The sequence below is a fragment of the Oncorhynchus kisutch genome, linkage group LG12, assembly GCF_002021735.2.
Source record: "Oncorhynchus kisutch isolate 150728-3 linkage group LG12, Okis_V2, whole genome shotgun sequence".
NCBI classification, from domain to species: Eukaryota; Metazoa; Chordata; class Actinopteri; order Salmoniformes; family Salmonidae; genus Oncorhynchus; species Oncorhynchus kisutch.
This window is the reverse complement of record NC_034185.2, coordinates 29,916,290-29,943,196: the sequence shown is the minus strand read 5'-3', so window position 1 is coordinate 29,943,196 and position 26,907 is coordinate 29,916,290. Positions and strand designations below refer to the sequence as shown.

Sequence of the window (26,907 nt, the reverse complement as noted above, 5' to 3'; positions counted from 1 at the left end):
GAGGGCAAATGTGGTAAGTACTGCACAACAGCATGTTCTTAGAAGGCAGGATAAATATATGGGTTATTCCACTTGTACTGTAGTTCCTCTGGTCTAAAGCCTATGTAATGTAAAGTGTGGCCAAAAATAATGTCCTGCCTTATTGCAGTTAGTCAGTTATTACCAGGGTTGTGTTCATTAGGCACCAAATTGGGGGAAAATCAGACTGAAACAGGGATGGTTTATGTGGACTTTTTGTTTATGTTGAAAAACTTTTTTGAACGATTTCCCATGCGTGCCCTAATGAACATGACTCTGTTGAACTGTTGTCTTTTTGGATGATTACACAATCCCCACGATTCTGTCAATGCATGATCAGATATCTGCACTCGCACCTATAGTTTGTTGGCTTCTTTATGTTATACACTTTGAGTCTATCCACACAAATACCAAATCCAAACCGAAATGGTAAATGCATTTTGGAAATTGCAATAGACTCCATCTGACACATGCATTATTTAACTTATGATGAGTACACAAATTGTCAGTGACTTTTTGGAAATGCATTTAAACAATCAAAACAAACTTCAACGGCATATCTTTCAACGTGACCTTTGATATCAGTCTAAGTGACTTTTAGGAACTGCAGTGAAGCAAACTTTCCAATCCCAAATCGACCCATGCCCAGTACCCTCAGTACTTGTGTAGATACTTTTGTATATAAACTCAGCAAAAAAAGAAACGTCCTCTCACGGTCAACTGCGTTTATTTTCAGCAAACTTAACATGTGTAAATATTTGTATGAACATAATCAGATTCAACAACTGAACAAGTTCCACAGACATGTGACTAACAGAAATTGAATAATGTGTCCCTGAACAAAGGGGGGGTCAAAATCAAAAGTAACATTCAGTATCTGGTGTGACCACCAGCTGCATTAAGTACTGCAGTGCATCTCCTCTTCATGGACTGCACCAGATTTGCCAGTTCTTGCTGTGAGATGTTACCCCACTCTTCCACCAAGGCACCTGCGGGTTCCCGGACATTTCTGGGTGGAATGGCCCTAGCCCTCACCCTCCGATCCAACAGGTCCCAGACGTGCTCAATGGGATTGAGATCTTGGCTTTTCGGTGGACATGACGGACCCTCCACCTCCAAATCGATCCCGCTCCAGAGTACAGGCCTCTGTGTAACGCTCATTACTTCGTCGATAAACGCGAATCCGACCATCACCCCTGGTGAGACAAAACCGTGACTCGTCAGTGATGAGCACTTTTTGCCAGTCCTGTCTGGTCCAGCGACGGCAGGTTTGTGCCCATAGGCAACTTTGTTGCCGGTGATGTCTGGTGAGGACCTCCCTCAGTCCAGCCTCTCTCAGCCTATTGTGGACAGTCTGAGCACTGATGGAGGGATTGTGCGTCCCTGGTGTAACTCGGGCAGTTGTTGTTTCGATCCTGTACCTGTCCCGTAGTTGTGATGTTCAGATGTACCGATCCTGTGCAGGTGTTGTTACACGTGGTCTGCCACTGCGAGGACGATCAGCTGTCCGTCCTGTCTCCCTGTAGTGCTGTCTTAGGCGTCTCACAGTACGGACATTGCAATTTATTGCCCTGGCCACATCTGCCTCCTTGCAGCATGTCGAAGGCACGTTCCCGCAGATGACCAGGGACCCTGGGCATCTTTCTTTTGGTGTTTTTCAGAGTCAGTAGAAAGGCCTCTTTAGTGTCCTAGGTTTTTATAACTGTGACTTTAATTGCCTACCGTTTTTAAGCTGTTAGTGTCTTAACGAACGTTCCACGGGTGCATGTTCATTAATTGTTTATGGTTAATTGAACAAGCATGGGAAACAGTGTTATATTATATACAATACAGTTTACACTGAAGATCTGTGAAGTTATTTGGATTTTTACGAATTATCTTTGAAAGACAGGATCCTGAAAAGGGGGCGTTTATTCTTTTGCTGAGTTTATAATATATGTGGACAGCCCTTCAAATTAGTGAATTCGGCTATTTCAGCCACATCCGTTGCTGACAGGTGTATAAAATTGAACACACAGCCATGCAATCTCCATAGACAAACATTGGCAGTAGAATGGCCTTAATGAAGAGCTCAGTGACTTTCAACGTGGCAGTGTCATAGGATGCCATCTTTCCAACAAGTCAGTTCATCAAATTTCTGCCTTACTAGAGCTACCTTGGTCAACTGTAAGTGCTGTTATTGTGAAGTGGAAATATCTAGGAGCAACAACAGCTCAGCAGCGAAGTGGTAGGCCACACAAGCTCACAGAACGGAACCGGCAAGTGCTGAAGCACGTAAGAATCATCTGTCCTCAGTTGCAACACTCACTAGTGAGTACCAAAGTGCCTCTGGAAGCAACGTCAGCACATAAACTGTTCGTCGAGCAGCTTCATGAAATGAGTTTCCATAGCCAAGCAGCCGCACACAAGCCTAAAATCACCACAATGCCAAGCATCAGTTGGAGGGGTGTAAAGCTCACCGCCATTGAATTCTGGTGCAGTGAAAACACAGTCTCCACTCAACCCCACCCATCTATCTCTGAACACCATCCAGTTTAGATTTCTAGTTGCCATATATTTTTCAATGTTGCTGATATTTCACAACAGTTCTGAACCTTTTTATTCTCATAGTTCCTACAGATTGTAAATTAAAGATACATTTTTTCTAAAAGTGCTGACTTTTCAAATCACAGAGCAGTGTTATTTGCAGAGTTAGCTCCAGGTAAATGTTTCATTTCTTCGGCCATTCCTGAACCTGTGACCAAAAACAAGCTACATAAGGACAGTACCAAAACAATTGTTTGCAAGAATTTTGTATAATTTAAATTGAGAAATTCTAAGTTTTGAATCCGGCAGCATTTTGTGTATCAGTTCATAAAACATGTGCCATGGAATCGGTACATTAAAAATCTCTTCCCAACTATTTTGCAATCCACAGTCGTGGCCAAAAGTTTTGAGAATGACACAAATATACATTTTCACAAAGTCTGCTGCCTCAGTTTGTATGGCAATTTGCATATACTCCAGAATGTTATGAAGACGATGAATTGCAATTAATTGCAAAGTCCCTCTTTGCCATGCAAATGAACTGAATCCCCCAAAAAACATTTCCACTGCATTTCAGCCCTGCCACAAAAGGACCAGCTGATCAGTGATTCGCTCGTTAACACAGGTGTGAGTGTTGACGAGGACAAGGCTGGAGATCACTCTGTCATGCTGATTGAGTTTGAATAACAGACTGGAAGCTTCAAAAGGAGGGTGGTGCTTGGAATCATTGTTCTTCATCTGTCAACCATGGTTACATGCAAGGACACACGTGCCGTCATCATTGCTTTGCACAAAAAGGGCTTCACAGGCAAAGATATTGCTGCCAGTAAGATTGCACCTAAATCAACCATTTATCGGATCATCAAGAACTTCAAGGAGAGCGGTTCAGTTGTTATGAAGAAGGCTTCAGGGCGCCCAAGAAAGTCCAGCAAGCGCCAGGACCGTCACCTAAAGTTGATTCAGCTGCGGGATCGGTGCACCACCAGTACAGAGCTTGCTCAGGAATGGCAGCAGGCAGGTGTGAGTGCATCTGCACGCATAGTTAAGCGAAGACCTTTGGAGGATGGCCTGGTGTCAAGAAGGGCAGCAAAGAACCACTTCTCTCCAGGAAAAACATTAGGGACAGACTGATATTCTGCAAAAGGTACAGGGATTGGACTGCTGAGTACTGGGTTAAAGTCATTTTCTCTGATGAATCCCCTTTCCGATTGTTTTGGGCATCCGGAAAAAAGCTTGTTTCAGAGAAGACAAGGTGAGCGCTACCATCAGTCCTGTGTCATGCCAACAGTAAAGCATCCTGAGACCATTCATGTGTGGGGTTGCTTCTCAGCCAAGGGAGTGGGCTCACTCACAATTTTGCCTAAGAACACAGCCATGAATAAAGAATGGTACCAACACATCCTCAGAGAGCAACTTCTCCCAACCATCCAGGAACAGTTTGGTGATGAACAATGCATTTTCCAGCATGATGGAGCACCTTGCCATAAGGCAAAAGTGATAACTAATTGGCTCGGGGAACAAAACATCGATATTTTGGGTCCATAGCCAGGAAAATCCCCAGACCGTAATCCCATTGAGAACTTGCGGTCAATCCTCAAGAGGCAGGTGGACAAACAAAAACCAACAAATTCTGGCAAACTTCAAGCATTGATTATGCAAGAAGGGGCTGCCATCAGTCAGGATGTGGGCCAGAAGTTGATTGATAGCATGCCAGGGCGGATTGCAGAGGTCTTGAAAAAGAAGGGTCAACACTGCAAATATTGACTCTTTGTGTCAACTTCATGTAATTGTCAATAAAAGCCTTTGACACTTATGAAATACTTGTAATTATACTTCAGTATTCCATAGTAACATCTGACAAAAATATCTAAAAGACACCGAAGCAGCAAACTGTGGAAATTAATATGTGTGTCATTCTCAAAACTTTTGGCCATGACTGTATATGGTGTGGAAGAACTTGAGTGTTATGCACAGAGCCCTGACCTCAACCGCATCAAACACCGTTGGAATGAATTGGAGCGCCGACTGTGAGCCAGGCCTAATCACCCAACATCAGTGCTCAACGTTACTAGTGCTTGCGGCTGAATGGAAGCAAGTCCCCATAGCAATGTTCCAAATTCTAGTGGAAAGCCTTCCCAGAAGTGTGGAGCCTGTTATAGCAGCAAAGGGTGGACCAACTCCATAACAATGCCCATGATTTTGGGATGAGATTGGCCAAGTGGAATTTGTACCATATTGCATACACCTCATCCTCTCAGCTTTAACACCCCCGATTCAAATAATCAGAACCTGCACTCATACCAGCCTTTGCCAGGAGAAATTGCCCAACTCATATGTAGGGGCGGGAGCTAGGTGTCGATTTGGCATAGGTCACTCCTTGTTTACTACTTATTAACTTGTTTACCCAGTGCTAACCTGCACCTCCTGTATTCTGTTTTACAGACAAAGGAAGTCCAACTCTTTCGGTATGCAGTCGGGGAGGGAGTGAAGCTGGCTATATGGGGGCGATGACAGACCCCTTAGTCCCCGGCGATGACCTTGAGGTCAAGGCATTGTGAAGAACCGGGTGGCCACGACCACTACACCCCTGCTCTGATGGTCATCCTCCTTCATCTATCTCAAGTTGTCAAAAGTGTGCATCTGTCCTCCCCCTGCTTCAGGTTCCAAATGACAAACAAACCCTAATAAACACTTCAACATTGGCTTGCGGGGGAAAGACGTCCGGAGTCTTAATTACGCCAATGGGAAACAGAACTGACATCGAACCCATCTCTGCCTTATTCCACAAATACTCGTAACTCGTTCCATTTCACAAACAATTAGTAATTACAAACAAAATATGTAACAGTATGCATTTTATTTGTACCTTTATTTATTGGCAATTTTTTTCTGTATTATAGCATGCTTTGAAAAGTCTCTTCTCTTATGTTTTATATTTTCCCAAATGGCTATTGAAGAAAACAAAGCAGTTTTTATGACTATATGATCCAACACTTGTGATTGGTACCGGAATTTCTCCATCCCACCAATGAGATTGTGCCTGGTGCCTCTGAAGCGCCTGAGTGATCCACCCATGCCAACCCTCACCACCCAATCAATAAACCTGTGTTGAATATGTGACATGATAATGAGCTCAATTTACTTACTTTCTTATTCTAATAAAGCATAAGTCAGTGAATGACTTTTTGGGGCAGATTCTCTGACACAGATTAAACCTAGTCCTGGACTAAAAAGCATGTTCAATGGAGAATCTCCTAAAGTAATTTTTAGTCCAGGACTAGGCTTAATCTTTGTCCCGGAAAACACCACAGAGTTTGTTAGTCCTTTGTTCTGTTTTAAACACAATTGGTCCCTTTAGGTTACATAGTGCAAATGTTATAATTTTAGAGTACAGCAGGCAAAACATGTTCAGCGCCTTTAAAATGACAAATTAAGCCTCGTAAAGGGAGGGAGCAAAACAGAGGAGTAGTACTTAAGATGAAGGCAATTACATAACTGCTCAGCATATTGGTATGCAAATACTGAAAACTAGACATTTTGTCCAATTGCAATCTGACCTCAAGTGTCACTATATCTGAATATGACCTATAGTTCACCAAATGGATGCATTAATACTATCTACACAGACTCCTATGGTGCCCTGCAACTTGAGTGTTTATTAGAGGACAATACAGGCAGACAAGACCATTAGTTACAGTGTTATTACTCAACCACAAACACCTATATGACACAATGGTTATGGTTGCAGTTACTTCTTGGTGGGGTCGATCACCCTGCCCATGAAGAGAATGCTGCTGGTGGCCTGGTGGTAAATGAGGAAGAGGAAAGGCCGGTTGACGGTGAGCCGAGGAGGTAGACTAGCGAAGATGTTCGGGGCATGAACATTCCCGGTGCTGCTGGTCTCGTCCACGGTGATGGCCGCCTTGTGCACAACCTGAAACCACAGAATAAAGCTAAGAAAGGATTGTATGGTTAAGATGTCAGGAAAGTGAATAATGCTGCTAACTGGCCCCAGATATGTTTGTGCTCTTGCCTACTCCATTGCTGTCCAGTATTCTGGTCAAGCCAATTGCCATTGTCATGACATTGACAAAAAGTGGCAAGGAGTTGGCATGATAGCGCTAATAGACAACTGGCTGAAGGAAGCCTAATGATGGGCCTTTAGAAAATGCAGCTCCCTTGTTTATTTAGATCCCCCATTAGCTTTTGGGTCCACAAAAAACATAACAAGTAACAAAACACTGATAGACAAGGAAAGTCACACAAATGTAAAATACAACAATATATACAGTGCATTTGGAAAGTATTCAGACCCCTTGACTTTTTCCACATTTTGTTAAGTTACAGCCTTATTTTAAAATTGACATTTTTTTCTTTTTCGTCAATCTACACACAATACTCCATAATGACAAAGCAAAAACAGGTTTTTAGAAATTTTGGCAAATGTATTAGAAATACCTTATTTACATAAGTATTCAGACCCTTAGCTATGAGACTCAAAATTGAGCTCAGGTGCATCCTGTTTCCATTGATCATCCATGATGTTTATACAACTTGATTAGAGTCCACCTGTGGTACATTCAATTGATTGGACATGATTTCGAAAGCACACACCTGTCTATATAAGGTCCCACAGTTGACAGTGCATGTCAGAGCAAAAAACCAAGCCATGAGGTCGGAAGGCACTCCTCAGTAAAAGGTGCATGACAGCCCTCTTGGAGTATGCCAAAAGGCACCTAAAGACTCTCAGACCATGAACAATATGCTCTGGTCTGATGAAACCCAGATTGAACTCTTTGGCCTGAATGCCAAGCGTCACATCTGGAGGAAACCAAGTACCATACCTATGGTGAAGCATGGTGGTGAAAGCATCATGCTGTGGGGATGTTCTTCAGCGGTAGGGACTGGGAGACTAGTCAGGATCAAGGGAAAGATGAACGGAGAAAAGTACAGAGAGATCCTTGAATACCTGTTCCAGAGCGTTCAGGACCTCAGACTGGGGCGAAGGTTCACCTTCTAACAGGACAACGACCCTAAACACACAGCCAAGACAACGCAGGAGTGGCTTCAGGACAAGTTTGAATGTCCTTGAGGCCCAGCCAGAGCCTGGACTTGAACCCGATCGAACATCTCTGGAGAGAGCTGAAAATAGCTGTGCAGCAACGCTCCCCATCCAACCTGACAGAGGATCTGCAGAGAAGAATAAGAGAAACTCCCCAAATACAGGTGTGCCAAGCTTGTAGCGTCATACCCAAGAAGACTCGAGGCTGTAATCGCTGCCAAAGGTGCTTCAACAAAGTACTGAGTAAAGGGTCTGAATACTTATGTAAATGTTTTTTTATTTATTTATAAATTTGCTAAAATTTATAAAACCCTTCTTTTGCTTTGTCATTATGAGGTATTGCTTGTAAATTGATCAGGAATAAAACAATGTAAATACATTTTAGAATAAAGTTGTAACATAACAAAATAAGGAATGTTAATACATTCCAAATGTGCAAACAATGCAAAACAAAATGTGTGTTTTTGTGTGTGTCCCCTTATAGTCCCCGCCGTTCCATGAGTTGTTTTTTAATTGTTTTTTTTACAGGTAATTTTACTGTTTGCTTGAGTAATTGGAGATTTTCCATGCAATTATGGCTCTGTATAAAACTAAGTTGCAGTGAATTAGTTTTGGACTTGGGAAGAGACCCCCGGTGACATGTCTTGTGGGGTTTGTATGGATGTTTGAGCTGAATTTTATTTGATTATGCAGACAATCTGGAATTTGTCACAGTAATATTTCTCATTCCTAGAAGAGAAGCAGTTACTCTATCGTTTAACCCTCAACCAGGAAAGACTGACATGCATACTGTTGATGTTAGTTCTGTATGTTGCAGTTAAGGGCAAGGTGTGCTGCTCTTTGCTAGGTCTTTCTTCGCTGTACTTGACCATATTACAGGACAGTAATCAAGATGGGACAAGACCAGAACTACTACTACAGTTGGTTTGTGTAAAAAAATGCATGACATCTTTTTATAACAGACATACCCCTCCCAATCTTCACAACAACTTTGTCAGTATGACTTGACCATGATAATTGACCATCCAATGTTATACCTAGGAGTTCAGCTTCCTCAACTTGCTCAATGGTCCCACCCTTTAAGTACAACTCCAGTCAGGAGTCAGGGGAAACTGCATTTTACATACATTTATTGGGTAAATGTATTCATTGGTTTATTTTCCTTTTGTTAAGAGATGAAACTGTAATGAATTGAAGGATATGTGTTGATGTAAAAATAGCATTGTATTTGGCAAAACACAATCCTTGCCATCATTTTACTAAGAACAAACAGAAAACTGATTGGGGGGCTGTTAGAGCCAGCAAAGGGTGCTTTACTATTTTTTAGGCAGTGGAATTACTTTAGCTTCCTTCCACACCTGTGGACACATACACAGTCTTGTATAACTAACCTTGTGGGGACACACAATTCAGTCCCATTCAAAATCCTATTTTCCCTTACCCTAACCTTAACCGCAAAACCTAATTCTATACCTAACTGTATCTCCTATCCCTAAAACTAACCCTAGCTAAACCTAATTCTAAACCTAACAGTAAAATCGAACCTTAACCTCCTAGAAATAGCATTTGACCTTGTGGGGACTAACAAAAATGTCCCGTTGGTCAATTTGAATTTGGTTTACTATACTTGTGGGGTCTTCTGGTCACACAAACACACACCTTTATGCTTTGGTTAAAGATATAGAAAATAGCGGTGGCAATACAGTCTGCTACCATTCTCAATAGTTTTCCATCAAGGTTGTCTATACCTGGTGGCTTATCATTATTTTTTAAATATATTTATTTTACCTTTATTTAACTAGGCAAGTCAGTTAAGAACAAATTCTTATTTTCAATGACAGCCTAGGAACAGTCGGTTAACTGCCTGTTCAGGGGCAGAACAACAGATTTGTACCTTGTCAGCCGGGGATTTGAACTTGCAACCAACGCTCTAACCACTAGGCTACCCTGCCGCCCCATTGATAACTATTGATAACAATAGTTTCCCATCAAGGTTGTCTATACCTGGTGGCTTATCATTATTGATAACAATAGTTTTTCCACCTCTCCCACACTAACTTGACCAAATTCAAAACCGCAGTCTTTCTCTTTCATTAGATATTTTGTACAAAAATACTGTATGATGGTTCAATGTTGTCATTTCACTACTGAGTTTCACTAGTGAAATAGTAATTCAGTGATTCAGCAATAAAAAGATGCGTGTCGCTTGAGAGAAGGAAGATCCTTAATACTACTCCTCAGTCAGTCTGTAAAGGCAATATCGAAAGGTTTTGTTATAAATGAACCATCAACTTCAATGAAGATTAATTGGGTTTTCCACCCATGATATTATTTAAGGTATATCAAAGTTTTTTTCCATTGTGTTTTATGGAATTTATCTGTGTTTGGTAATATAATGTATTCTTCTTTTTGTTAAGTTTAGTCACATTTCTCAATTTACAGTGTGTCAACCAATCAGCTGAGCAGCCCGACGTGTTTGCCACCTCTTTTGCATAATTTCTTTGAACCATACAATTTTGCAATTCATCATCAATCCAGGGGGCTCTAACATTTCTCAAAGTTAGTTACTTAACAGGTGCATGCTTATAAACAATTGGCATTAATACTTTTACAAATACTTGCAGTGCTGCATCTGGATTCACTTCCTCATACACATCAAACCAACATACATTGTCTTCCACAAACAAATCCTGAGGAAACATGTTGTATTATCTCTTATAAATGACTTTAGGCCCAACATTTGGCACTTTGGATTTCCTTGTTAAATCCACAATTTTATGGTCACTACAGCCGGGAATGGAAACTGATATTGCTTTGGAACAAAGCTCTTCAGCATTAGTGAAGATATGATCAATACAAGTGGATATTCAACAGTCACTACAAAGATACAGACCTCCTTCCGAACTGAGTGGCCGGAGAAAAAGACAACCACTCAGGGATTTCACCATGAGGCCAATGGTGATTTTTAAATAGTTAATGGTTGTGATAGGAGAAAACTGAGGATGGGACAACAATATTATAGTTACTACAAAACACTAACCTTAATGACAAACTTAAATATCACAAAAGACACATTCTGTTGGCAACAGGGCACTAAAGTAATACTGTAAAAAATGTGGCAAAGGAATTTACTTTTTGTCCTAAATACAAAGTGTTATATTTGGGGCAAATCCAGCACAACACATCACTGTGTACCACTCTCCATAATTTAAAGCATGGTGGTGGCTGCATCATGTTATGGGTATGCTTGCCATCGGCAAGAACTGGGGAGTTTTTCAGGATGACAAGAAACGGAATGTAGCTAAGCACAGGCAAATCCTAGAGGAAAACCTGGTTTAGTCAGATTTCCAACAGACACAGAGACTAATTCACCTTTCAGTAGGACAATAACCCTAAAAACACACAGCCAAATCTACACTAGAGTTGCTTACCAAGACGACATTGAATGTTCTTGAGTGGCCTCATTAAAGTTTTTACTTAAATCTATTTGAACATCTATGGCAAGATTTAAATGGCTGTCTAGCGATGATCAACAATCAACTTGATAGAACTTGAAGGATTGTAAAAATAATAGGCAAATATTTCACAATCCAGGTGAGACTCACTCAAAAAGAAAATTGCTGCCAAAGGTGTTTCTATAGTTTGTAAAATCAATGACATTTTTACTTTCACTTTGACTATAGACTATTTTGTGTAGATTGTTGACAAAAAAGACAATTAAATCCATTTTAACCCCATTTTGTAACACAACAAAATGTGGAAAAAGTCTAGAGGAGTAAATACTTTAACTACGGCTCACAAGATTCAAATTCAAAAGGGTAGCTAGTAACCACATTTTTTTTTAGACTTTCAAAATGTTCAATACAACAAACCGAGCTCTCCCTCGTGTCATACCGGATGTTCACACGCTTACCGGATGTGAATGCACTAACCTTTTTGAAACGTACTAACCTTTTTGAAACGTACTAACCTTTTTGAAACGTACTAACCTTTTTGAAACGTACTAACCTTTTTAAAACGTACTAACCTTGACCTGCCTTACTCTGGAAGGCTTTGTCTTTACTGTGAATGAATGCATGACATTCTGAGAATAATGTTACCAAAGAAATCGGTTTGCCAATTTAACTTTGGGAAAGCACTGATATATATTATCACATAATATATTTTTATTTTAATCACTTTATGATGATTTTGTAGCAACTCACTTGTATTCACTTGGGGCTCTGATGAGACATATTGCTTTGGGAATATTATGAAGATTTTCATTTTCTGTTAGCAAAAAGTTGTTCTCAGTGGTCACAAGTTACCAAGAGACCTTGCTTAGACAATAAGGACACCACAAAATGCAGGCCTTCAGCAAGATGCCTATTCCTGTCTTCCCTTTCACAGAGACAATTAACCCAAGCAGTGTAAAGTAACCACAGGTGGACATTCAAAACACCGCAGGAAGTGGGATGCATCTCAAATTATTTTTAGTCCCCCACCCACCCCACAGTGGGTATCTATCACTCCTCCATTATCTCAGTCTAACACTTGAGCAAGAGGCCGTCAAGTGACATACAAACACACAGTTGTGGACGCACTTATGGAGACACACTGACAGACACGTACATGAGGGAGAAACACAGACACTGATGAACAACACACAGATATGCACACTCAATGACACACACACTAATGGAGAAACACCAACTCACACACACTGACCTCAGAGAGCCTCAGGCCCGTTTCCCCACCGATGCCAGAGAAGTCAGCGCTGTCCTGGAAGACCTCGCTGATCCCGAGGCCTGGCAGGACCTTCTGCAGGGAGTATGACTGCTCCAGTATAAATCTAGGCAGCTGCACCTCCAGCCTTCTGCAAAGCACAGGAAGTGACATCATAATCATTAGGAATGGGTCATATGGCCAATGGTTGAGTGTTTGAAGTTCTAAAAAAGAAAATGAGTAAATGATTATAATATATACTCCAGCATTTGCTGTATCACCATTGGCTCTATTCTCTAGCATTTTGGATTTGAGATCAAATGTTTCATATGGAGGTGACTGACACCTTTTATTTGAGGGTATTTTCATGCCCCCAAAACATGCTAACCTCACACCATTACCAATAATGGGAGGTTAGCATTTTTGTTGGGGTATGATATTTATGCCTAACTTTTTCATCAACTCCAATTCGGCTGGCGGCACAGAATATTCTCATCCTAGTCCATTGTTGATTCATACTACAGTTTACTAAATAGCATAAACTACAGTAACAAAACCCATTTGGCTTCAACGAGTATAGGCCTTTACGCATTGCACTTCTCAAATAAAAAATACTATAAGTTCCCGTAAATTGTATGTGTGAGGCACGTTCTCAATAAGCAAAATATAGGCCTACCATTGATAAGGCGTTATAGGACTGAAATTATCTGAATAGCCTGTTCTTGAAGGAGCACTCCTCTGGTAACCGGACAAGAGGCACTCTGGAAATGGTGACGGATACAAGCCAAATGGAGTATGCATGAGTAGACCATTTAGAAACATTTTATGGATAGGCCACTTAGCTAATGCATCGCCAGGATAAGAAAGACACCAGGTGCTTTAGTGTTGAACCACTTTCGTTATAGTAGGGTAAGGGTGACCTACTACAGCTTGTTTTTTCCACATTTTGTTGCATTACAGTCGTATTCTAAAATGTATTAAATAAAAATGTCTAATCTACACACAATATCCCATAATGACAAGGCGAAAATAGGTTTTTCGAAATGTTTGCAAATGTATAAAAAAAATATATTTATATAATAATTCAGACCCTTTGCTATGAGACTCGAAATTGAGCTCAGGTGCATCCTGTTTCCATTGATCACCCTTGAGATGTTTCTACAACTTGATTGGAGTCCACCTGTGGTAAATTCAATTGATTGGACATTGATTTGTAAAGGCACATACCTGTCTTCAGTGGGGAGAACAAGAATTTGATACACTGCTGATTTTCCTACTTACAAAGCATGTAGAAGTCTGTAATTTTTATCATAGGTACACTTCAACTGTGAGACGGAATCTAAAACAAAAATCCAGAAAATCACATTGTATGATTTTTAAGTAATTCATTTGCATTTTATCATACGTTTCCTGTAGTTCTTGACCAGGTTTGTACACACTGCAGCAGGGGTTTTGGCCCACTCCTCCATACATACCTTCTCCAGATCCTTCAGGTTTCGGGGCTGTCGCTGGGCAATATGGACTTTCAGCTCCCTCCAAAGATTTTCTATTGGGTTCAGGCCACTCCAGGACCTTGAGATGCTTCTTACGGAGCCACTCCTTAGTTGCCCTGGCTGTGTGTATCGGGTCATTGTCATGCTGGAAGACCCAGCCACGACCCATCTTCAATGCTCTTACTGAGGGAAGGAGGTTGTTGGCCAAGATCTCGCGATACATGGCCCCATCCATCCTCCCCTCAATACGGTGCAGTCATCCTGTCCCATTTGCAGAAAAGCATCCCCAAAGAATGATGTTTCACGGTTGGGATGGTGTTCTTGGGGTTGTACTCATCCTTCCTCTTCCTCCAAACACGCGAGTGGAGTTTAGACCAAAAAGCTCTATTTTTGTCTCATCAGACCACATGGCCTTCTCCTATTCCTCCTCTGGATCATTCCAGATGGTCATTGGCAAACTTCAGACGGGCCTGGAAATGCGCTGGCTTGAGCAGGGGGACCTTACGCGCGCTGCAGGATTTTAATCCATGACGGCGTAGTGTGTTACTAATGGTTTTCTTGGAGACTGTGGTCCCAGCTCTCTTCAGGTCATTGACCAGGTCCTGCCGTGTAGTTCTGGGCTGATCCCTCACCTTCCTCATGATCATTGATGCCCCACGAGGTGAGATCTTGCATGGAGCCCCAGACCGAGGGTGATTGACCATCATCTTGAACTTCTTCCATTTTCTAATAATTGTGCCAACAGTTGTTGCCTTCTCACCAAGCTGCTTGCATATTGTCCTGTATCCCATCCCAGCCTTGTGCAGGTCTACAATTTTATCCCTGATGTCCTTACACAGCTCTCTGGTCTTGGCCATTGTGGAGAGGTTGAAGTCTGTTTGATTGAGTGTGTGGACAGGTGTCTTTTATACAGGTAACGAGTTCAAACAGGTGCAGTTAATGCAGGTAATGAGTGGAGAACAGGAGGGCTTCTTAAAGAAAAACGAACAGGTCTGTGATAGCCGGAATTCTTACTAGTTGGTAGGAGATCAAATACTTATGTCATGCAATAAAATGCAAATGAATTACTTAAAAATCATACAATGTGATTTTCTGGATTTATGTTTTAGATCCATCTCTCACAGTTGAAGTGTACCTATGATAAAAAATTACAGACCTCTACATGCTTTGTACGTAGGAAAACCTGCAAAATCGGCAGTGTATCAAATACTTGTTCTCCCCACTGTATATAGGGTCCCACAGTTGACAGTGCATGTCAAAGCAAAAACCAAGCCACGAGATGGAAGGAATTGTCAGTAGAGCTCTGAGACAGGATTGCGTTGAGGCACAGATCTGGGGAACGGTACCAAAAAATGTCTGCAGCATTGAAAGTCCCCAAGAACACAGTGGCCTCCATCATTCTTAAATAAAATAAGTTTGAGCTGGCCGACCCGGCCTAACTGCGTAATCGGTGGGGAGAAGGGCCTTGGTCATGGAGGTGAGCAAGAACCTGATGGTCACTCTGACAGACGTCCAGAGTTCCTCTGTGGCAATGATAGAACCTTCCAGAAGGACAACCATCTCTGCTGCACTCCACCAATCAGGCCTTTATGGTAGAGTGGCCAGACGGAAGCCACTCCTCAGTAAAAGACACATGACAGCCCACTTGGAGTTTGTCAAAAGGCACCTAAAGGACTTTAAGACCATGAGATACAAGATTCTCTGGTCTGATGAAACCAATATTAAACTCTATGGCCTGAATGCCAAGCATTACTTCTGGAGGAAACCTGGCACCATGTCTATGGTGAAGCATTGCGGTGGCAGCATCATGCTGTGGGGATGCTTTTCAGCGGCACGGACTGGGAGACTAGTCAGAATCAAGGGAAAGATGAACAGTGCAATGTACAGAGAGATCCTTGATGAAAACCTGCTCTAGAGCGCTCAGGACCTCCGACTGGGGCGAAGGTTCACCTTCCAACAGGACAATGACCCTAAGCACACAGCCAAGATAACGTAGAAGTGGCTTCGGAACAAATCTCTGAATGTCCTTGACTGGCCCAGCCAGTGCCCGGATTTGAACCCGATTGAACATCTCTGGAGAGACCTGAATATAGCTGTGCAGCGACGCTCCCCATCCAACCTGACAGAGCTTGAGGATCTGCTGTGAAGAATTGGAGAAACTCCCCAAATACCAGTGTGCCAAGCTTCATAACGAAGTAGACTCGAGGCTGTAATCTCTGCCTAAGGTGCTTCAACAAAGTACTGAGTAAAGGGTCTGAATACTTATGTAAATGTGATATTTCAGGGGGGTTTTATAATCTGTTTTGCTTCATCATTATGGGGTATTGTGTATAGATTGAGGACAAAAAAACGAATTCATCCATTTTAGAATAAGGCTATAACGCAAAATGTGGATAAAGTCTAAATACTTTCCGAATGCACTGTATAGCCTACATGGAGGGGTTTTTACGCACATCCAAAATAATAACAGGACCTGGCTAAATAACCTCCATAGATAGAAAGGAGGATGTCTAATCACTCTTTTGCTGCTGACAATCTATATATTTTATTAAAGCTTTGGTGATTAAGATTAATTTTAAAGCGGTCTCACATATTGATAGTCTTGACTACTTGGTGAATGCATTGGGCATAACAACAAAAAACATTGTTTGTGTTTTCTGTTTCTAAATACGAGGTTTACGGACACAAAAAGCACATCTTGTTCTATGTGCATATGGGCACTGTGTATCACAGCTGGATAGGCGGAGCTTCTGTAGTCAAAATCCATGGCATAACTAACCACGTTGCCGCTAAGACCTGCTTTCAGTTGGTCTTAAACATCCCCATCAGAGCATACTGAAATTGGTACTTTGGAGCACGTTTTTAAGGATACACCTCAGATATTGCCACCCCTCCCACATCAGCGCGCTTGTATAAGACAGGTAAATTACCAATCCTGGCACTAGGGTTTGAAAATTGAAGAGCGCTGGCTTTATCAGGTCAAAATCACAAACTAGCGTGCCTTTGAAAATTGCGCTGACTTAACACCAGACGAAAATAGAACTCTTCCAAAGTTAGGAAGAATTTTGGTCCAAATTGGAAGTTAGGTACTATATTTATTGAAAATGATTTGAATCCTAGAAATGAAAATGGCAAAATTGGGTGCAATCAATTAGCTTAAATTCTCAAATCAAATTAAATTTAAACAAAATAATGTTTCAGGAATGCTAATCTTATTTTTAACTACAGAAACGGTGTCAGCACAATCTGATGCATTGTTAGGTTGAACGACCCATGAACCTCATATAAGCAACCCATTCCAATGTTGTAGTCCAATTCAACCTACGTCCTCTTGAGTTGTTTGAGCCAGCCTTGGAAGCGTTCTCCCGTGATCTCCTCGTCAATGGACGTGTAGTCCACGTCCTCGTCGGGCAGAAGCACCAGCATGGCGGCGCCGCCCGTCATGGGCAGCTTCAGGACACCGAGCTTGAGAGAGCGGTCGTACGCCAGGTGGTACTTGTCGGAGCGGAACATCATGGGGACCATGGCAATTTTGTACTTGTTCACGTAGAAGCGCTCGTCCTGGGTGAAGCTGGTATTGAAGGTGAGGGCAAACTGGCCTGGTGAGAGAAACAGAAAAGGGAATCAAACATCATGTTGATGTCACAACTGATATACGTGTTGATGTCACAATACCCAACCTCACTTACACACGAACAAGGCTGGGAGCAGCACAGCATCACCCACAAAAAGCAGTGCTAACAGAGCATTTGTAGATGCGAGGTGCCTTGTTATATGCAACAACGGCAGTAAATGTCACCTGGAAAGATATGTTTATAAACAGACTGTGCTTACAATAATCTCATTCCCAGACACTTCAGCCGTTTGCGCTTCAGCCTGGGGGCATGGTTATGTTTACAAAAGGTCATAAAATACAGGTGTAAAATACTGTATAATATAATAATAACAACAATAATAACATTTGCCATTTAGCAGACGCTTTTATCCAAAACAACTTTTTTGCGTATGGGTGTTCCAGGTAATCGAACACATTACGCTGGAGTTGCAAGCACCATGTTCAACTGAACCCCTGTGCCTACTCCTCACCTTGAAAGAAAATGGCAGTGATTAGCATCATCTGGGTCTGGGGGTCGATGGCGCTGACCACCTCCTTCACCTGCTCCCTGGTGTAGGTGTAGAAAAACTGGTTGATGGTGTCCTTGGCACCCCCTTCGCTATAGTCCAGCCCCTGGACATTTCCTCCATACTTGGTCTGCACAACGTCTCGGTAGGTCGAGTCCACTTTGAACTGCTGGCGTGGAAGGATGCCGATACCCTGGTTCACAAACCCACTCTGGGCCATGCTCTCCCGGACACTCTGGAACAGTTCTGGCATAGAAAACAATTGAAAATGTACATTTCTATTTTTTTTTTATAACTCAGACAAACACAAACAAACAGAACAATTATGGAAACAATACAGGGTCAGCCGCAGAGCAATGTAACTTTTTTGAGGTGAAGTGCCTTGCTCAAGGGCACAACAGCAAAATAATCTGATACCAGGAACTCTTCGGTTACTGGTTTGTTTTCTCCTCTAGCCTGGGATTTGAACCCACCACCACCCTCCCACTTACTGGTCTGCATCTCTATTCTCTAGGGCTAAATACCTGGGATCCTTAGGTGGTCGAGAGCATTCAGACTCAGGCCCTGAAGGAGTTGCTCGCGTGTAGAGCCGTCGGCGCCACTCATCAATGCAGCTAAGCCCAGAGATACGGTGAATGGGGAGAGAAGGACGTTGTCATCAGTGGTGCTAGCAATGGCACGGTACAGCCGGGCGGCAAAGTCAGCATTTCTGGTGCTCAGGTCCTGGATTTCCCCAGCGCTGGGCTCCTGTGCCAAAAGTGGCATGGCGAGGAGTGGGATGCACGCCAGGAGGGGGAGGAGTCTGGACGTCATGGTTCTTCCTCCGCTTTTCTCAGCTCGCAATGGAAACAAAATATACATGTTTTAAGCAAAGTGTCCTCAGCAAGTTAAGTTCAACACTAACACATAAACATTTAATTAGTCTAGCGTTAAAGGTATAGTACACTCCAAAATCAAAGGTTGCCTGACATTTTCATACAAAACAAATGGTCTAAAATTGAGCTGAGAAATATCTGAACATTTTTGATTTTGGGGTCCACTATCTTTTTAATATTTATGTAATTATGTACTAGGCTATTAGATAGGCTATTAAAATTACAATATATTATTAGGACAGTAAAGTACCTACATATTACAAATGATACATTTGATGGGCAATGCAGACAGTGCTACAGTAGCTTCGGGACCGCAACTAGGATCCTGTATATAGTATGGGATCCTAGTTGCGCATCATTCTGTTGTCCGAAATTCATTACAGCCCTAAAGTGTTCTGTTAATTAAAAAAATATTCCACAAAATAAGGTCACTAATGTAAAAAACTGTCAGTGTCCAGAGTAGCTGAGTAAACTCCACTTCATAAATCTCAATGGAGTTGACTTGCGTATCAGTTGATACTATTTTAATGCGTACCTTGTACCTAAGTCTGTCCTGTTTAACTGCATTATTTTCTTTGGGTGCTGAAATCCTTCATTTTTCTTCAAAGGTCTGTGGCACTGTGAAAGACATGGGCATGGGCGTGGCTGAAGGACTCCCAGTGCATCACTATGGACAGCGGCACTGGCTGCAGCACAGTGAACAGTGGCACTCAGTGCAGCCTTCCACATTGCTAAACTATCTTCAGCACCAGGCCAGCCAAAGACTGCGCCACAGCTATGCTCACCCAACACACATGTGCAGGATTACTAAATCAGCACACCTGCAAGGCATTCCCTAATCAACTGACTGACACAAGACTGCAGGCTGGACCTCGCTCAAGTGGAGCAGTTAGGAAGACTGCCAGAGCATGCCTACACTCCCACTTCTGTAGTTGGGCACACCTCACTCTTCCCGACAAGGTCCAATGCAGCCTTTTTTAAAGAATATCCAGTCACTTCTGTGTAACAATTAAGTACCTTACTGTGATTCTTTTAAATTAAAATGGTAAAAAAATATATTTAAAAAAATAATTCTTTGCAAAGAGGATTTTCTCAATTATGAATTTTGCTAGGAATGTCTGAGAGTGGTCTGAGTGGGGAAGGGAAAACTGAAAACTAGCTGTTATTGGCAGAGAGATTTGGAACTCTTTCTTATTCGTCTATTAACTAAATTTACCACCTGCTGATGTCACCAGGCAGGCCGTAAAATAAATGTCTCTTACACTTAAAGGGCATTATCCATTTTCACAATTTGACAGTATTATTCCAACCTCCATACAAAAAATTAGGAACAACTTCCTAATATTAAGTTGCACTCTTTTTCCCTCAGAACAACCTCAATTCGTTGGCGCATAAACTCTACAAGGTGTCAAAAGCATTCCACAGGGATGCTGGCCCATGTTGACTCTAATGCTTCCCACAGTTGTGTCAAGACTATTTTCTCTATGCAGATTTTAGAATATTTGTATGAAATTGTATCTCCAATCAGATGGATACTGTGCTATGTATTGGACATTAATATAATAATAATAATATATGCCATTTAGCAGACGCTGTTATCAAAAGCAACTTGCAGTCATGCGTGCATACATTTTATGTATGGGTGGTGCTGGGAATTAAACCCCTTACCCTGGCTTTACAAGTGCCATTCTCTACCAACTGAGCTACAAAGGACTACTGAGGCTTTGAAGCCACCAGTTAGTCAGCCATATTGGCACTCCCCAGTAGAAAAAGTCCTCCATAGGAATGAACGGAATTCTACATGATTTAAATTAAATGTTTTAAGGACAAAATGACATATACCATTAGTCATCTCAAATATATAGACTTTAAGGAAAATATCTTTATATATTGTTTTGTATGTTTAGCAACACATAACATAATTTAAAAGTATGCATTAAGGTGTCTGTAATATAATACATGTGTCAAAAACGAATGAAGACATTAATAAATGCATTTTTATTGCTTCCAAAGAGTGCCAAGATGGAGGCGTGGTAGCTTCAACACAGCGCCCCCTATCAGTCATCTAGTGTATATACAAATCATTGATGGAAACCAAGCTACTGAGACATAAATAGGATGGGCTGGTAGGTTGTATCAGGCTCGTTGACCTTTATTAAAGTACCTTTTTGAATTGATTTTGGGGGGGATTTAACAGATTATGGCCCTGATCTTGGGAGCTGGTGTGCTATTTATGTGCACATTCCACAACCATTTAAACAATTCAAGAATAGACAAATAGGCGGCTATTACGCAAGAGTGAATCAAAACATCGTGATATCGTTGTATAAAATAAAATGGAACCCTAATCTAGCTTTAAAATGTACATTAATTTGTGTTATGGCAAGAGACCTGGCAATAATATTATTATGCGTAGGCAATTTCAATAGCATGGGTGTAACGAGTGGGGTTTCTTCACCGAATATGATGCGACACTGAATAGCAACTCATATTTTAAAATAGAAAGGATGATAGAATACTTACTTTTGCACTAAAAAGCCTGCCTGGAAATTGATCAGGATAACGTCACAGATAACAAAAAATACGTCTGTGAAGACCTCTGTTCCGCAGGCAGGAATGAACAAGACCGAGCAAGAATAAGGCCATGAACTCAGCGATTTACCTTCAAAGTAAAAGTCATGCAAAGAAGAATACAAAGAGTAGGAATTCATACAAATTTATGAGGAAATGTTAGCATTTAACACCAATAATATTATACTATTGACAATATTTTTAACAGCATTAAAAGTGATGATTACTAGATAGTTACAAGGTAACAACAGTAATACAAATAAAACATGATTTTGAATGATACTATTAATAAAACAGTAATAACAATATTATAAATAACATTATAATTATAATAATCAACTTTAGAAAACACTTTCAATCCCATTGTTAATTAGCCCATTCATATTGGACGTAGTAAAATGGACACTCCTTTTATGGAGACACAACGTACACATAATTGTGCATGGTGCAATATGTATTTGCAGTATGAAACAATTATTGAATTTAAGCTGATGAGCAGCGACACTCCTCTTGGTGTAAACTCTGTGGATTTGGAAACTAGGAGTGCTCCTGAGTAGAATGGACTCCCTTTTACTGTGACACAAGCTACAGATAATTTTGTACGGCGCAATAAATGATAGGAGTACACAGACAAACAATGTTGACCAATTAGGCTTAAAAAAATAAACATATCTTATAGAAATACTTGTAATTATTATTTGTATGATTGTGCACATTTTCCATCATTTTCGCACGAATTATTATTTTACAAAGTAAACAGGACGCGACATTTATTCTGAAGGATTCCAAATATCCATGACCCGGAAGTACATAGTTATTCTTGCCTGCTTCACAGTGGTATCAAATATTTTTATAACAACGCCAGGATAAACCAGACCCTGTCATTTCCAATGGGGAGGAAATTATTCCTAGCGCGCAGGACTATCATATTTTTTTTTCAACTTTGGCAAAGTGTAAAGTCTATAAAATGCAGTCCACTCTGTTTGGTACAGATTTTAGCTTGGAAACAGAAAACTGTATGGAGATCAAATGTTTTGTCGATGAGAAAATGTGCAGAATATAGGCCAAAGTCCATCTCGATCCATCTTCTCCCACTTCCGTCCACTGTGCTTCCTATCATAAACATATTTGGTAATGAACGGAAACGCTAACCGGATGCTTCATATTTATACATCCGGTGAAATATCTGGCTCATTGGTTGCAGTCCATAGTCAAAGTAGACAGCTCTTAGCCATAGAATGACGTTTTACCTCCGAGTGTACCTTAAATGTCCCTTGCTCAAGCGAGGGGAGTGATGATCGGAGAAGCAACGTCCTTGGTGGAAATCTTGAAGTTGAGTTTAAAAACAACCTAAAGCTATGAATGTACCTAGCTAACTACAGTTACCCATAGCTGGCTAGATAGTTTTATAGTTTGGTCATTTATTCAAATACATTTCAGAATTCAAATAATGTGTATAAAGCGAGCTAAGTGTTATAGGTTCATACTACGATATATATATAAGCAAGCTAATGTCAAAATGTTGTCTGACATTCCCAAAATGCAGTTTGACACGTGACAACAATTTGCGTTGAATTGTGAGTCATATCAACTTCACAAGGCCGAAGCTAAATAGCTCATTATTAAATAATGATATAGTTCAATTTGAGGTTAAAGATCTGCTCTCACACTTTTGGGAAAGGGCTTGTGAAGAAAAATCTTATTGCAAGAACTGGGAGCTCTTTAAATTTGAGTTGTCCAATACCTTAAAAAATATGGTAGTAATCTTGCTAAAACCAGAAGAGCTGAGGAGGAAAAGGTGATCATTAGGATAACTTTCCTTTCTCAGAGGTCCCCAGCCGGCCTCTCGGTGGAGGAAAAGATGGAACTAATTGATTTACAAAATAAACTGGATAATAAATATATTATATATATATATATATATATATAGATTAAAAGCAGAAGGAGCCTTTATTCGATCTAGGGAAAAATGGTTTGAGAAGGGAGAACAGAATTCATCCTATTTCTTTAGACTTGAGAAATTTCACTCTAAAAATAACACTATCCATAAATTTAACATTGATGGTGTTATTACAGAGTACCAAAAATGAATTGCTAAATACTGTAGTAGCAATTTATACAGAAAATTGTATAGCTCTACGTACTGTCAGGAATCCACAGATATGTTTTTTAACTCACTGAATAATGTTCACTCTATCAGTGATATAGAATCTAAACAGTGTGATGAACCCATCAAAGCTGAAGACATTAGTCTATCAAACATCTAAAGAACAATAAATCACCAGGTGTTGATGGAATTACATCAGAATTGTACCAATTATTTTCTGAACAAATAGCTCCCTGTAACGGTTTTCTAGGTGTGGTGAAGGAGAGTCGGACCAAACTGCAGCGTGTAGATTTCGATCCATGTTTAATCAAACAAACGTAACAATGAATAAACACTACAAAACGTAATGAAAACCAAAACAGCCTATACTTGTGTCAACTAACAATGCGACAGACACAAAGACACTAAGGACAATCACCCACGACAAACTCAAAGAATATGGCTGCCTAAATATGGTTCCCAATCAGAGACAACGATAAGCACCTGCCTCTGATTGAGAATCACTCCAGACAGCCATAGACTTTGCTAGATAACCCCACTAGCTACAATCCCAAATATATACACACCAAAACACACCACAATACAAAAACTCCATGCCACACCCTGGCCTGACCCAATACATGAAGAAAAACACAAAATACTTAGGCCAGGGCGTGACACTCCCTTCCTATTTGAAGTGTTTTTTTAGAGTATTAAAAACCATGTTCTCCCTCCTACAATGAGTCAGGGGTTAATAACACTGATACCTAAGCCTAAAAAAGAAGTGCTGCTCATCGATAACTGCCGTCCAATTTGTCTTCTTAATAATGACTGTAAGATATTAACCTTGCTACTTGCAAAAATAATTAAAGAAGTCCTGGATGCAATCATTGATGAAACACAGTCTGGCTTCATGATGAACAGACATATTTCTAACAATGTCAGACTAGTATTAGACATACTTGACTACTCAGACCTAATAACTGAGGATAGCTTCATATTATTTTTAGATTTTTATAAATCATTTGACACAGTAGAGCATCAGTTTCTCTTCCACTCCCTTGAGAGACTTGGCTTTGGGGATTGTTTTCTGTAAGGCTATTAAGACTCTATGCAAATGGAAAACAGCTCTATCAAATTGAAATATGGCACCTCACCTAGATTTGAGTTAACGAGAGGATATTAGGCAAGGTTGTCCTATCTCCCCGTACCTGTTTTTATTAATCACCCAACTTCTTGCAAATTCTTTAAATAATAGTCCTGTACAAGGTATTTCCATAGGTGGTAAAGAAATTATTATAAGGCTGATGATACTACACTTTTTCTGAAAGACGCTAACCAAATTCCCATATCGATCAATGTGATACAATCCTTTTCCAAAGCGTCTGGTCTATATCTTAACAATAATAACTGTGAACTCATAGCTGTCAAAGATTGTGTGACATCTTCATATTATGGTAAGAACTTACATATTTAGGCAGAACCATTACAAAGGATCAAAAGTCTAGAGGCTTACTAAATTTTAATCCTATTATTAAAAATACCCAGAAGAAGCTAAATCAATGGCTACAGAGGGACTTATCTTTAAAAAGTAGAGTCCTAATAACCAAGGCCGAAGGTATCTCTAGACTAACATATGGCGCTCTCTCTTTATATCTTGACAGTAAAATAAGCAAGGAGATAGACCAGATGCTTTTCAACTTTCTTTTGAGAAACCGTACCCATTACATTAGAAAAACTGTTGTAATGAACACTTATGAGAAAGGTGGACTGAATTTTCTGGACTTTACTACTTTAAATAATACTTTTAAGATCAATTGGATAAAACAATTCCTAAGAAGACCCACTTCTATCTGGAATTTTATTCCTCATCGAGTCTTCTCTACTTTTGGTGGCCTTAACTTCATGTTGTTTTGCAATTATAATATTGACAAAATTCCAGTGAAACTTTCTGCTTTTCATCGGCAGGTTTTCTTGTCATGGTCCTTAATTTATAAACACAATGTTTCTCCACACAGATATTATATATGGAATAATCGGGATATATTGTATAAAAATACTTCTTTGTTTTTAGAATATTGGTTCTGAAATAATATCCTATTGGTGAGCCAACTGGTAAATGCAGAGGGTCTTTTACTCAGTTATAAGGAATTCTTATCACTTTACAAGGTCCCTGTAACACCTAAATATTCTGCAATTGTTTTAGATGCCATTCCCTCAGGTGTTGCTCTGTTATTCAGGAATGTGTCAAGACCTGACCCTCAGAGCCTACCTTCTATTGACCCTGTTGACTCAACAGTAGGAATGATTTGTTTCTCTTTTGGTCCATTCAACAACAGAGCAATACGAACCTTGTTTCAGCAGGATGTTGTATCTATACCTTATGTCATGCCTTATTGGAATGGATTTATTATTTTCCTGCCAACCACTAAATGAAGAAGTTTAAGGAAAAAATCAACTCAAATGGCTCCTTTTGTAATGACTGCCCAGAAACAGTGTTGCATCTTTTTTGGCATTGTATTTATGTAAGAAAACTGTGGCAAGACATCAGTAGATTTATAATTGAACACATTTATGAAGATTTTACACTATTGTGGAGAGATGTACTGCTTGGATTCTTTACATATGATAGAAATAAGCTGAAACATTTTTAGGTAATTTAATTGCATTATTCTTTTGGCCAAATTTCATATACAGATGTGTAAATTTACAAACAAACAAAAACACATTATCTTACCCTACAAAAAGATATTGAACTGTATTTTAAGACAGTTAAGTACTCTACTAACAAAAAAGCTGTTAGAATTGTAAGTGTATGTATGTCCCTTATTAAGGTCCTTGTGTAATTGTAATGTGATATTGTACCCCCTAGCTCGATTGTCCATTGTTTGTCATCTATGTATGCTTGTGTTCCCTCGTGTGCTTTATGTATTGATTTGTTGTTAATAAACAAATAAATGTACAAATCTAACTGCATCCGGTTTTGACTGGGTTTCCCGGGAGAGAAAGTGGTTAGGAAGAGGGCTGAGGAGCAAACATAACGTGTTAGGACTGCAGCAATCAGGGCAGGGTTTGGGGTTTTAGAAATCAACCACTTTTCTTTAGATGTTAATTTTCTCGAAATCTAAAGGCACAATCTAGGTTCGAGCCAATGGCTTAAGCTGTTGAACATATTATCACTCCAACCTCATGAAAGTGACAAACTGACACATTTTTGTTAAATACTATTAAACTGTTCTTTCGTTCCAAAAGCCTGTGGAATTTTCTTTCCCAAAAGCTAGCTATTGGCTACTAGCTATCCAGTATAAAAGACAGGTTTGAAAACGCAATAGGTGAAGGTACCACCAAAGACAGTACAGTATGAAGATAGGCTAAAACTGCTTCTCCAATCGAAATCCCCAATCACACTTGTAAGCGATGTTGGCTAGCTAAGCTCATGCACATGAACAA

At 40.4% G+C, this 26,907-nt stretch overlaps 2 protein-coding genes across 4 annotated transcripts in view; one reads left to right on the top strand and one right to left on the bottom strand.

Moving 5' to 3' along the window:
- The window catches only part of ppp4r4 (protein phosphatase 4, regulatory subunit 4), a 123,797-nt gene extending 118,133 nt beyond the window's left edge, over window positions 1-5,664 (top strand). For all 3 annotated transcript variants that reach the window (XM_031837360.1, XM_031837361.1, XM_031837364.1), the window contains exon 25: window positions 4,987-5,664. In XM_031837360.1, coding sequence (XP_031693220.1) covers window positions 4,987-5,032 — 46 coding nt within the window. In that variant the 3' untranslated portion in view covers window positions 5,033-5,664. The remainder of the gene's footprint in view (window positions 1-4,986) is intronic.
- Window positions 5,387-21,478, bottom strand: serpina10a (serpin peptidase inhibitor, clade A (alpha-1 antiproteinase, antitrypsin), member 10a). Its single transcript, XM_020496711.2, has 6 exons — window positions 21,324-21,478; window positions 18,450-18,761; window positions 17,890-18,171; window positions 17,129-17,402; window positions 12,314-12,461; window positions 5,387-6,478 (listed from the first exon to the last, which is right to left on the bottom strand). The coding sequence occupies exons 2-6, from the start codon at window positions 18,736-18,738 to the stop codon at window positions 6,293-6,295; spliced, it is 1,179 nt and encodes a 392-aa protein (XP_020352300.1). The 5' UTR covers window positions 18,739-18,761; window positions 21,324-21,478; the 3' UTR covers window positions 5,387-6,292.
- Between the last annotated feature and the right edge of the window lie 5,429 nt (window positions 21,479-26,907).

What these genes read in the sequence shown, in the direction of transcription:
- serpina10a (XM_020496711.2), bottom strand. Translation starts at nt 18,738, where the DNA reads ATGACGTCCAGACTCCTCCCCCTCCTGGCGTGCATCCCACTCCTCGCC. An exon ending in CGACCACCTAAGGATCCCAG is followed by an intron (nt 18,172 to 18,449) that starts GTATTTAGCCCT and finishes TTTCTATGCCAG; the next exon opens with AACTGTTCCAGAGTGTCCGG. An exon ending in CGGGCCTGAGGCTCTCTGAG is followed by an intron (nt 6,479 to 12,313) that starts GTCAGTGTGTGT and finishes CTGTGGTTTCAG; the next exon opens with GTTGTGCACAAGGCGGCCAT.